At 44.2% G+C, this 12,465-nt stretch overlaps 1 protein-coding gene across 7 annotated transcripts; it reads right to left on the bottom strand.

The window, feature by feature from the left end:
• Window positions 1-25: 25 nt before the first annotated feature.
• mlpha (melanophilin a) lies at window positions 26-12,232 on the bottom strand. Of its 7 annotated transcripts, XM_058623215.1 has the most exons (19): window positions 11,727-12,232; window positions 11,253-11,327; window positions 11,078-11,151; window positions 10,850-10,953; window positions 5,550-5,663; window positions 4,957-5,178; window positions 4,741-4,853; window positions 4,097-4,141; window positions 3,955-4,013; window positions 3,794-3,883; window positions 3,601-3,700; window positions 3,086-3,279; window positions 2,933-3,013; window positions 2,633-2,848; window positions 2,317-2,487; window positions 1,265-1,426; window positions 1,126-1,182; window positions 992-1,034; window positions 26-924 (listed from the first exon to the last, which is right to left on the bottom strand). In XM_058623215.1, the coding sequence occupies exons 4-19, from the start codon at window positions 10,900-10,902 to the stop codon at window positions 887-889; spliced, it is 1,758 nt and encodes a 585-aa protein (XP_058479198.1). In that variant the 5' UTR covers window positions 10,903-10,953; window positions 11,078-11,151; window positions 11,253-11,327; window positions 11,727-12,232; the 3' UTR covers window positions 26-886. The 7 variants fall into 7 exon arrangements, with proteins under 7 accessions (XP_058479198.1, XP_058479199.1, XP_058479197.1 ...); XM_058623216.1 differs by lacking the exons at window positions 10,850-10,953; window positions 11,078-11,151; window positions 11,253-11,327; XM_058623214.1 differs by lacking the exons at window positions 11,078-11,151; window positions 11,253-11,327; window positions 11,727-12,232 and having other exon boundaries at window positions 10,850-11,011.
• Between the last annotated feature and the right edge of the window lie 233 nt (window positions 12,233-12,465).

The following is a 12,465-nucleotide window of genomic DNA, read 5'->3' as shown; positions in this document are numbered from 1 at the left end:
TACAGGATCAATAAATTAGACATAATCAATTATTTTAATAGTTTATTGATCTGATTCCAAACAGTGTCAGACAAATGATCAGTGATCATCAATTTAAATTCCATTTCCAATCAATAAGTCAAATAAACTAAATAATGATCAATAACATCCAGCCTATAATCAATAATCAATACATGTATGTTTTTATTCAAGTTTAATAAACAGATTTTTTACTTTGATGAAATTAGTTTTTTAAATAAACGATATAATATTCATTTTAAACATTTAAACACCTCTGTATTAACTAAACCTGGTCTAACTAAACCTCTGGATTAACTACAACTCTGGATTAACTAAATTAACTTTGATTCTTGGTTTGAATGGTAGGGTCTCAGGATTTTTGAGCCTCAAGTTTCAGGTTCTCTTGATGTTTGACTTAAGGGTTATGGTCTGTTAATGTCTTGGGTTTTTGAGTCTCTGGTCTCAGGTTGTCCAGCTCCCTGGTCTAAGGTTTCTGGGTCTCTGGTCTCAGGTTTCTGGGTCTCTGGTCTCAGGTTTCTGGGTCTTTGGTCTCAGGTTGTCCGGCTCTCTGGTCTAAGGTTTCTGGGTCTCTGGTCTCAGGTTTCCAGGTCTTTGGTCTCAGGTTTCTGGGTATTTGGTCTCAGGTTGTCCGGCTCTCTGGTCTCAGGTTTCTGGGTCTCTGGTCTCAGGTTGTCCGGCTCTCTGGTCTCAGGCTTCTAGGTCTCTGGTCTCAGGTTTCTGGGTCTTTGGTCTCAGGTTGTCTGGCTATCTGGTCTCAGGTTTCTGGGTCTTTGGTCTCAGGTTGTCCGGCTCTCTGGTCTCAGGTTTCTGGGTCTTTGGTCTCAGGTTGTCCGGCTCTCTGGTCTCAGGTTCCTGGGTCTTTGGTTCAGTACATGTTGTTCTTCCACTGAGCTCCATTAGTTTCTGTCAGAAAAGCAAATGTCAATAAAGTTTTTGGTTTGTTCCTTTTTCATGATGTCAATAATCTTACTCAGTAAATCCTGTGTGGACTTTTTCCTCTGAGACACAGAAACCTGCAGGAATATAAAGTTTAAATCAAACCATGTTATTTTGTAACATCTGAGTTATTAAATGTTATTTTTGAACGTAAACAAACAAACACGCCTTCTTCTTGGAGCCTGCAGCACTGAGAGCAGCGAGTTTACTCTCTATGTCAGAAACCTGCAGGAAAGAAACACACAACTTTAATGTTTACATTTATAACACATACACAAATCTACTCATATATAAGATGACCTTTGACCTCGCTCTCAGCACTCTGGACTCTGGCGGCCGTCAGCGCCACCACGTCCTCCAGCTCCGACAGCTCAGAGTCCGTCGTCCCTCCAAAGCGGTTCCTGGCATTTTGCTCCAGTTTACGAAGTTTGCTCTCTAGTTCGTACGATTGACCTGTGGTGACGTACACCTGTGCAGGTGAGCAGAGAAACACACCTCAGTCACATGAGGGGGGTGCTAATGCAGCTCCACAACACTGCTAACATCACTGCTAACATCACTGCTAAAAATGCAGCGCCACAACACTGCTAACAACACAGCTAACATCACTTCGAACAACACTGCTAACAACACAGCTAACATCACTTCAAACAACCCTGCTAATGAGGCTGCTAACAACACTGCTAACAATGCAGCTCCACAACACTGCTAACATCACTGCTAACAACACAGCTAACATCACTTCAAACAACACTGCTAACAACCCTGCTTATAATGCTGCTAACAATGCAGCATCACAACACTGCTAACAACACAGCTAACATCACTTCAAACAACACTGCTAGCAATGCAGCTTCACAACACAGCTAACATCACTTCAAACAACCCTGCTAATGAGGCTGCTAATAATGCTGCTAACCACACTGCTACTGATGCTGCTAACAGCATAGCTAACATCACTGCTAACGACGCTGCTAACATCAACTGCGGTTCATGGCATTTTGCTCCAGTTTATGAAGTTTGCTCTCTAGTTCGTACGATTGACCTGTGGTGATGTACACCTGTGCAGGTGAGCAGAGAAACACACCTCAGTCACATGGGGGGGGGGGGCGCTAATGCAGCTCCACAACACAGCTAACAACACTGCTAATGAGCACAGACTTTGACATGATGATGTCATCAGATTATTAGAAGAGCGCCCTCTGCTGGTGTTGCGTGTGGTGGCAGCTTGGACAGTTAAAGCCAGTCCAGACATGATGTCATGCTATGGACAGGGCAGGGGGCGGGGCTCAGTGTGACCCTTAGACACAGAGGTAAAGGATGGGGGCGGGGTTTACGGAGCATTACATTACATCTTACGTTTTTCTCAAGTTCCCTGAACGCATCGTCCACTTGCTTTACATCAGCGCCCCCTATGTTTGAGCGTGGGCTCGGTTCAGAGAGGCCGAACGCGACCATGGCGTTTTCTGTGGCGTTAATGGTTCTGAGGACCTCAGTGGTGAGGTCACAGAGGGCGGAGGCACTGGATCTCTGAAAGTCATGTAGAGGACACACGTTAGCAGCTAAAGGCTAACTGCAGCTAAAGGCTAACTGCCCTCTGATTGTTTATGTTAGAGAAATCAGTGTGAGACAGTTGAGTGACTTCAGCAACCTTGACCTCTGACCTGTGACCCACCTTCTGAGCCTCGGTGGGCACCTCGTCACTGGACGAGCTCAGCTCTTTGTCCTTTAGAGAGTCCAGAGTGACCACTGGTCCTGGACCTTTCTCCACAGACGTCTTCTTCCCGCCCTCGTCCTCTGAAGACACGCCTTTATCACTCAGGTTTCCCGCTAACTCGCTCAGTTTCCTCCTCAGCTTTTCCTCCTCGTTCTGAGCCGACGGCGTCAACGCCTGAAGGACGTACACAGAGAGTGTGGACATGCGTGGACACGTGTGGACATGTGTGGACACGTGTGGAGGTGGGGCTTATCTCACCTCATCACCTGGTGTCATCTTCTCCTCCAGACGACTCAGCAGACTCTCGATGGCCAACATACGTTTGTTCAGCTCATTGATCTAGAACACCATGTGACTGTTAGCATTGTTAGCATCGTTAGCTTCAAACAGTGATTGGCTGCTTACTCTTACAGGTGGAGCTTGTCCCAGATTCTCCTGAGAAGACGTCCTGCTGTTCCGGCGACGGTGTGGCGGTGGTTGGTAGACGAGTGGATACCGTGGGAACTCGTCCTCGTCAGACGTGTCCACGTACTGTTGCCGAGCAACCGAAGAACTGATCTTAGAGAGAGAGCGAGTCCGAACCATCCGGCTGTCGACGTACTCCTCTGACCACAGGTCGACAAGTAAACAAACACAGGTCGACAAGTAAAGAAACACAGGTCAACAAGTAAACAAACACACAGGTCTTCAAGTAAACAAACACAGGTATTATTGGGTGTACTACCCAATAATACCTGTGTTTGCAGTAGTATCAGTACTGTAGTGGTAGTATTGTAATAGTACTGCAGTAGTACTGTAGTAGTAATATTGTAGTAGTACTGCAGTAGTAGTAGTATTGTAGTAGTACTGCAGTAGTATCAGTACTGTAGTAGTAGTATTGCAGTAGTACTGCAGTAGTATTGTAGTAGTACTGCTGTAGTACTGACCGGGCCTCATGGCGTAGCGGTCCAGACTCTTCCTGCGGTTCATGCGTTGGGTGTAAACGTCATAATCCACATCATTCCTGTAAAAACGATCCTCCTGCATCTGTCATGTGATAATATCATGTGTCATGTGATGTGTCAGGTGACAAAGACACATACATATGAGTAAATATGATAATGAGGGGGCGTCGGCCACCTGTATAGAGGCTCGTCGCGAGTGAGAGGAATATTCTTCTGGGTCAAAGTCAAGAGGATGAACTGACAACAGTCGTTTACTCTTCCTCATCTGAAACAAACACAAACAGGAAGTGACCGAGATGTCACGTGACTCAGTCACATGACTTTCTACGTCTTTACCCCTTTGTATCGCTGAGCCTCGACGTCTCCGTGCTCGTCCTCGTTAGCGTTGTACATGTCTGCAGAGACAAAGGAGTCATTCATTAATCATCATTCATCAATAATCACAGACAAACAAACACAGTGTTTATTGATGACTCACAGTTCCGCACGTCAGGCATACTCTGAGTGTCGTCGTCACGACCACCTGACACACAACATTTAGTGAGGGTAAGGGTTATGTTAGTTTCCAGTTTGAGTCTACAGTTGTACAGTTTCAGTCGCACAGTCTTATAGTCGTAGTCGCACAGTCGTAGCTGTATAGTTGTAGTCGTACAGTCGTAGTCGTAGTCGTATAGTCGTAGTTGCACAGTCGTAGTCGCACAGTTGTAGTCGCACAGTCGTAGTCGCACAGTCGTAGTCGTACAATCATAGTTGTACAGTCGTAGTCACACAGTTGCAGTTGCACGGTCGTAGTCGTACAGTCGTAGTCACACAGTCCAGTCGTAGTTGCACAGTCGTACAGTCGTTGTCACACAGTCCAGTCGTAGTTGCACAGTCCAGTCGTAGTTGCACAGTCGTAGTCACACAGTTGTAGTTGCACAGTCGTAGTCGCACAGTCGCAGTCACAGAGTATAGTCGCAGAGTTGCACAGTCGTACAGTCGTACAGTTGTACAGTAGTATAGTCGTAGTCACACAGTCGTGGTCGCACAGCCGTGGTCGCACAGTTGTGGGCGCACAGTTGTAGTTGCACAGTCGTAGTCGCACAGTCGTAGTCGCACAGTCGTAGTCTCACGATGACTCACCCTCTCCGTTGAGCCTCTTGTACAGTGACCTCATGACCTTTGCACTGCCAAAGCGTTTGAACCTGTTCCTGACGTTGTCATGGTACCAGCCTGCAGTGCCGATCTTCAACACTCTGAATGCACACGCGCACACGCACACGCACACACACACACACGTGAAGACATGATACAGAGTGTGGACGGAGTCTGAGCTGTGTCACCTGTGGTGAGTCTCACCTGGTCATGCGGCAGTTGTCACACACCCAGCCGTGCTCCTTCTTGTTGTAGCGGCTGCAGGTTTTACAGGTGAACATGTGACAGTCCAGACACAAGCGCTTACTGTTGAGCAGGAACTTAAAGGGCTGAAGACAACACACGCACGCACACGCCGACAGTTTACTCTGAACCGTCAGCAGCTCGCGCTTCGTGTCCTCCTTCTCTATCTTTGTCTTTAAATCTCTGGATGAACACATGAACACATGAGTCAGTGACACACACACACGTTATTCAGAGTCACTTCATGGTCACAAAAAGCGTAAACAACAAAACATGTGATCAAAGGGGGAGGGTGAAGGGGCAGGACTTGTCACATGACTGTTGTCACTCTCAGATTATGAGGTTTAATCTGTGTCTGCAGCTGATATGTGACTCATGACTCTGCCCCCGGGGCTGATGGGAGTTTGAGTCCTCAGTGAAAACACTGGAGCTTTTGTGAACTTCCAGTTTCCTGCAATGTACAACAATGACGTCTTTCACACACACACACACACACACCACACCACAGTACAGTGGAAGAGGCGGAGCTTCAGCAGGTGAATAAAGGCGTTTACCCAAGTCTCTCCTCCTCTTTCTTGCGCAGGTTAAAATCTCGCTGAATCACGTCCCACACGTGTTTGGCTTCATCGTCCGTCAGACGAGACAGGTCCAGCTTTCTGTCCATGATGCTGAAATCACAACAGACACATTTGTCCTTCACAGCAGAGACAGCACTGCATCCCTCTGTCCTGTGTCCTGTCTCTGTCCTCTGAAACTATGATGATAACTTTCCAGGACTAACCAGACCAGGGCTAACAAGACGAGTCTAACAAGACCAAGACTAACAAGACCAGGGCTAACAAGACCAGGGCTAACAAGACCAAGACTAACAAGACCAAGACTGACAAGACCAGGACTAACAAGACCAAGACTAACCAGACTAGGGCTAACAAGAGCAGGACTAACAAGACCGAATCTAACAAGACCAAGACTAACAAGACCAGGGCTAACAAGACCAGGACTAACAAGACCATGGCTAACAAGACCAAGACTAACAAGACCAAGACTAACAAGGCCAGGGCGAACAAGACCAAGACTAACAAGGCCAGGGTGAACAAGACCAAGACTAACAAGACCAGGGCGAACATGACCAAGACTAACGAGGCCAGGGTGAACAAGACCAAGACTAACAAGGCCAGGGCGAACAAGACCAAGACTAACAAGGCCAGGGTGAACAAGACCAAGACTAACAAGACCAGGGCGAACAAGACCAAGTCTAACCAGACCAAGACTAACAAGACCAAGACTAACAAGACCAAGTCTAACAAGACCAAGTCTAACTAGACCAGGGCTAACAAGACCAAGACTAACCAGACCAGGGCTCACAAGACCAGGATTAACAAGACCGAGTCTAACAAGACCAAGACTAACAAGACCAGGGCTAACAAGACCAAGACTAACAAGACCAGGGCTAACAAGACCAGGGCTAACAAGACCAAGACTAACAAGACCAAGACTAACAAGACCAGGGCTAACAAGACCAGGACTAACAAGACTAGGGCTAACATGACCAAGTCTAACAAGACCAAGACTAACAAGATCAAGTCTAACAAGACCAAGCCTAACAAGACCAAGTCTAACAAGATAAGGGCAAACACGACCAAGTCTAACAAGACCAGGGCTAACAAGACCAGGACTAACAAGACCAGGGCTAACAAGACCAAGACTAACAAGACCAAGACTAACAAGGCCAGGGCTAACAAGACCAGGGCTAACAAGACCAAGTCTAACAAGACCAAGACTAACAAGACCAAGTCTAACAAGACCAAGACTAACAAGACCAAGTCTAACAAGATCAGGGCAAACACGACCAAGTCTAACAAGACCAGGGCTAACAAGACCAAGACTAACCAGACCAGGGCTAACAAGACCAGGGCTAACAAGACCAGGATTAACAAGACTGAGTCTAACAAAACCAGGGCTAACAAGACCAAGACTAACAAGACCAAGACCAACCAGACCAGGGCTAACAAGACCAGGACTAACAAGACCGAATCTAACAACACCAATAATAACAAGACCAGGGCTAACAAGACCAGGAATAACAAGACCAAGTCTAACAAGACCAAGACTAACAAGGCCAGGGCTAACAAGGCCAGGGCTAACAAGACCAGGGCTAACAAGACCAAGTCTAACAAGACCAAGACTAATAAGACCAAGACTTACAAGACCAAAACTAACAAGACCAAGCCTAACAAGACCAGGACTTGGTTTTGATCTTGTGATTCTGACAATCTTCAATAAACAGAATTATTTTTGCAAAAATTAGTTTACATTTGATGAGATTATCCTTGTCATTAGATTAGATTAGATTATCATTAGATTAGATTAACAGTAAACACAGAATTATTACATTAAAAATAATAAAGTTAAAGAGACAACATACTGACCGTGTGTGTGTGTGTGTGTGTTCAGGCTGAAGTGATGAAGTGATTTAACACAGAATCAGCTGATCACATGATGTTCATCCTCATGACACACACACACACACATTATATCTCTCTCTCTCACACACACACACTCACATACGGTGGCCTGGAAGTGTAAACCACTTTTACAAACCCTGAAACAGATTTACTAAAGTGTCAGTTGCTGTGAGTGAGTGAAATGACAGTGTGAGCTCAGATGTGACTCGTGTGTGTGTGTGTAAGAATGAATACTTTTGACAAAGTGAGGTTTTGTCATGTATGTATTATTAGAACTGGGGTGGAGTGGCTCAGTGGTTAAGTGGTTAAGACTCAGTGGTTAAGACTGCCTGTGGTTAAGACCCTGTGTGCAAAGACTTCATGGTCGCAAGTTCAACTCCACCCCTGGCAGGTGGTACTCAATTCCCTTGTAAGTCGCTTTGGATAAAAGCGTCTGCTAAATGACATGTAATGTAAAAAAATGTAACTGGATGTAGCTCCGCCCCTTTGGCTCCACTCATTACTATGGAGTTGCTCATTCAGTGCACATGTCAATAAAGTTGTGACCCATGTGACCAACACGCAATGCATTCTGGGGGTAAAGGAAAAACATGACAAAAGGTAAACAAACAACAAAACGTGACGAAAAGTAAATAAAGAACAAAACGTGACGAAATATAAACAAACAACAACAGTGACGAAATGTAAACAAAGAACAAATCGTGACGAAATGTAAACAAAGAACAAAACGTGACGAAATGTAAATAAACAACAACAGTGACGAAATGTAAACAAAGAACAAATCGTGACGAAATGTAAACAAAGAACAAAACGTGATGAAATGTAAATAAACAACAAAACGGGACCAAATGTAAATAAACATTTCGTCACGTTTTGACGAAATGTAAATAAACAGCAAAACGTGACGAAATGTTATAATAATAGTACTACATTTTATGATGATGATGGTGATGATGGTGATAATGAAGGTGATGAAGATGATGATGGATGCAATTGATGGCATTGGATCAGAGTGAGTGAATCAATGAATGTGAATGTGTGATTAATTATTCAAATAAACACTCATCACATCACATGAATTAGTAACTTTATTCTGAAAGTATCACATGTAACCATGGCAACAATGACATCATCCTCACAGCGTGGTGAAGTGACTCAGAGCAACTCTCAGTTTATCAGTTATCTGACCAATCAAAGAGCAGAGAGGAGATGACATCATCATCATCATCATCACACCTGCTGCTCCAGGTACATCTGCATCACCCTGTTGTAGTCATGGATACGGTTGCTATGGAAATTATTCATCTCAGCTGGATTCAGGGGGAGGTGTCGGGTTACACACTTTACATATTTCATAAGTTTAAGTGTGTGAGTGTGTATTTTACCCAGCAGTGTGTGTGTGTGTGTGTGTGTGTGTGTATTTTACCCTGCAGTGTGTGTGTGTGTGTGTATTTTACCCTGCAGTGTGTGTGTGTGTGTGTGTGTATGTATTTTACCCTGTAGTGTGTGTGTGTATTTTACCCTGCAGTGTGTGTGTGTGTGTGTGTGTATTATACCCTGCAGTGTGTGTGTGTGTGTATTATACCCTGCAGTGTGTGTGTGTGTGTATTTTACCCTGCAGTGTGTGTGTGTGTATTTTACCCTGCAGTGTGTGTGTGTATTATACCCTGCAGTGTGTGTGTGTGTGTGTATTATACCCTGCAGTGTGTGTGTGTGTGTATTTTACCCTGCAGTGTGTGTGTGTGTGTATTTTACCCTGCAGTGTGTGTGTGTGTGTGTGTGTGTGTGTGTGTATGTATTTTACCCTGTAGTGTTCGTGTGTATTTTACCCTGCAGTGTGTGTGTGTGTGTATTATACCCTGCAGTGTGTGTGTGTGTGTGTGTATTTTACCCTGCAGTGTGTGTGTGTGTGTATTTTACCCTGCAGTGTGTGTGTGTGTGTGTATTATACCCTGCAGTGTGTGTGTGTGTGTGTATTTTACCCTGCAGTGTGTGTGTGTGTGTGTATTTTACCCTGCAGTGTGTGTGTGTGTGTATTTTACCCTGCAGTGTGTGTGTGTGTATTATACCCTGCAGTGTGTGTGTGTGTGTGTGTATTTTACCCAGCAGTGTGTGTGTGTGTGTGTGTGTGTGTGTATTTTACCCTGCAGTGTGTGTGTGTGTGTGTATTTTACCCTGCAGTGTGTGTGTGTGTGTGTGTGTATGTATTTTACCCTGTAGTGTGTGTGTGTATTTTACCCTGCAGTGTGTGTGTGTGTGTGTGTGTATTATACCCTGCAGTGTGTGTGTGTGTGTATTATACCCTGCAGTGTGTGTGTGTGTGTATTTTACCCTGCAGTGTGTGTGTGTGTATTTTACCCTGCAGTGTGTGTGTGTATTATACCCTGCAGTGTGTGTGTGTGTGTGTATTATACCCTGCAGTGTGTGTGTGTGTGTGTGTATTTTACCCTGCAGTGTGTGTGTGTGTGTGTGTATTTTACCCTGCAGTGTGTGTGTGTGTGTATTATACCCTGCAGTGTGTGTGTGTGTGTGTGTATTTTACCCTGCAGTGTGTGTGTGTGTGTGTGTATTATACCCTGCAGTGTGTGTGTGTGTGTGTGTATTTTACCCTGCAGTGTGTGTGTGTGTGTATTTTACCCTGCAGTGTGTGTGTGTGTGTGTATTATACCCTGCAGTGTGTGTGTGTGTGTGTATTTTACCCTGCAGTGTGTGTGTGTGTGTGTATTTTACCCTGCAGTGTGTGTGTGTGTGTATTTTACCCTGCAGTGTGTGTGTGTGTATTATACCCTGCAGTGTGTGTGTGTGTGTGTGTATTTTACCCTGCAGTGTGTGTGTGTGTGTATTTTACCCTGCAGTGTGTGTGTGTTGATTTTTCCAGAAGAAACAAGATGATCGACCTCTTTGACTTTTTCTACTGCTGCCTACACACACGCGCACACACACACACATAGTATAAGCAGTACTAGTAGTACAAGTAGTAGTAGTAGTAGTATAAGTAGTAGTATAAATACAGTGATGATCTCAGGGAAAGATCCCAATAAACCTTTGTCGTTGCTGTTTGTTTCCAACAGAAACAGAAGATCCTTCTGAGGCTGAGGTCAGAGGTCGCAGGAAGATACCGAAATATACTGAGAAACATTTATGACAAAAACGACCATGTCAGCGATCTGTGTGTACGTGTGTGTGTGTGATGTGTACGCCCAGTGCCGCGTTTCCAGTGGGCGTGTCCAACATTCAGCAGCTCTCTGAGTTCGCCTTCCATCATTTCGGTGAATGTACTGTACTGCTCACATCTCTGCTCTCTACACACACACACACACACACACACACAGCTGTAAAACTTTATTGACACTGATTCTTCCTGGCAAATGAAGCAGAAGGAAACTTACACCTCTTTAACGTTAAGCTCCGCCCCTTCATGTTCAACCAGACTGAAGATCATTGGTCCAACTGTCTCATCTTTCTCCGCCCTCCTCTTTCCTACCTTCCACTCCTGAAACATCACAACACTGCATCAGCCAATCAGGATGAAGCTCATGCCACTGCTCTGAGTGCAGGGGGCGGAGCAAGCTAACACAAGTTAACCTGTGAGTTAACCTGTGAGTTAGCATGGTTACCTTGTGTGCAGCTGTTCCACCCTTCCGTATTGTTAGTAACTCCACCTTCTTTCACCACTGCCGCCATTTTCTACCTGAAACAAAATAACCCTGCTATAATAATAATATATAATAACTCCTCCTCTTCATCACTTCAGCAGGGTCTAACACAATGTGGGAGGAGCTAAGTGCTCACCTGTAAATATCCTTCAGGTACAAATGCAGTTTGACCAAAGGAGTTCTGAACATCCATCCAGCCGCCACCTACACACTGACACACACAGTTTAACTCTGTGTGGTTGTGTCAGTATATACTATATATATATATATATGTACTTTATTTTTCACTTTAAAAGTGTGTGTGTGTGTGTGTGTGTGTCCACAGCTCCAAGCTTTGTTGAGACAGACAACAGTGGAACAGGAAACTCTCATTACATCATTTATTACTGTTACATTTTTATATAAACATCGATATTACATGTTTTTTTTTTATATATAAGAAGTTTCCTTTCTGTAAAATGAGTAAAAAACAACAACAATAATAATATATATTTTTTTTATTGTCAGAAAAGTAACTATTGTTGGATGGGATGACGTAGCGGATCTTATCTAACGATGTGAAGCAGCTGCAGGTGGAGATCAAGTGTCAGGTGCGAGTGCACGCGCTTACCTTTAGAGCCACGATGACGTCAGCAGCAGCAGCAGTAGATTTTTAATCGGATCATTTTAATTTGTGTGTCATCCTCCATCAACGAGCTGCGACCGTGAAAAACCTGCCGCGAGTCCCGATCTGTCGAGCTGCGAGATACAACCGTACGACTTCCGGTGGTTCCGTTTCACAATAAAAGAATGAGGTCCGACAGGCACAAAGTAAAGAAGCGGAAACGTGTTTTAATGTTAATAACTTTAACAGAATATGTGTTTTATTTTTTAATTTAAAAAAGTATTGAGATATTTAAAAAAATCTAGCTTCCGGTTTGCTGTCTTTTTAAATGGAAAGCGTGACCCAGTGATGTCTGACACAGCTGAGCGGTGTCTTTGTTTTTACGAGTGAAGTGGGCGTGGCCTGCAAACTCCCCAGAGCACAGGAATGCACTGTAAAAAAAAATAACAGTTCAATGTATAAACATTTACATTACACTGTATATAACTGTACTACACTGTAAAAAATTATAAACAAAGAGTCAGATAAAACTTTATTTAAACGTCACAGACAGACGGTGTAGTTGAATAAACTTTATTTAAACGTCACGGACACACGGTGTAGTTGATTAAAATGTATTTAAACGTTACGGACAGACGGTGTAGTTGATTAAACTTTATTTAAACGTCACAGACAGACGGTGTAGTTTAATACATTTTATTTAAATGTCACGGACAGACGGTGTAGTTGATTAAACTTTATTTAA

This window comes from Solea solea, chromosome 2, assembly GCF_958295425.1.
Source record: "Solea solea chromosome 2, fSolSol10.1, whole genome shotgun sequence".
NCBI lineage: Eukaryota > Metazoa > Chordata > Actinopteri > Pleuronectiformes > Soleidae > Solea > Solea solea.
The sequence above is the reverse complement of the archived record's forward strand: the minus strand, read 5'-3'. Positions and strand labels throughout refer to the sequence as shown.

What these genes read in the sequence shown, in the direction of transcription:
- mlpha (XM_058623214.1), bottom strand. Translation starts at nt 10,962, where the DNA reads ATGTTTCAGGAGTGGAAGGTAGGAAAGAGGAGGGCGGAGAAAGATGAG. An exon ending in ATCTGGGACAAGCTCCACCT is followed by an intron (nt 3,014 to 3,085) that starts GTAAGAGTAAGC and finishes ATGGTGTTCTAG; the next exon opens with ATCAATGAGCTGAACAAACG. An exon ending in TGCCCACCGAGGCTCAGAAG is followed by an intron (nt 2,488 to 2,632) that starts GTGGGTCACAGG and finishes CATGACTTTCAG; the next exon opens with AGATCCAGTGCCTCCGCCCT.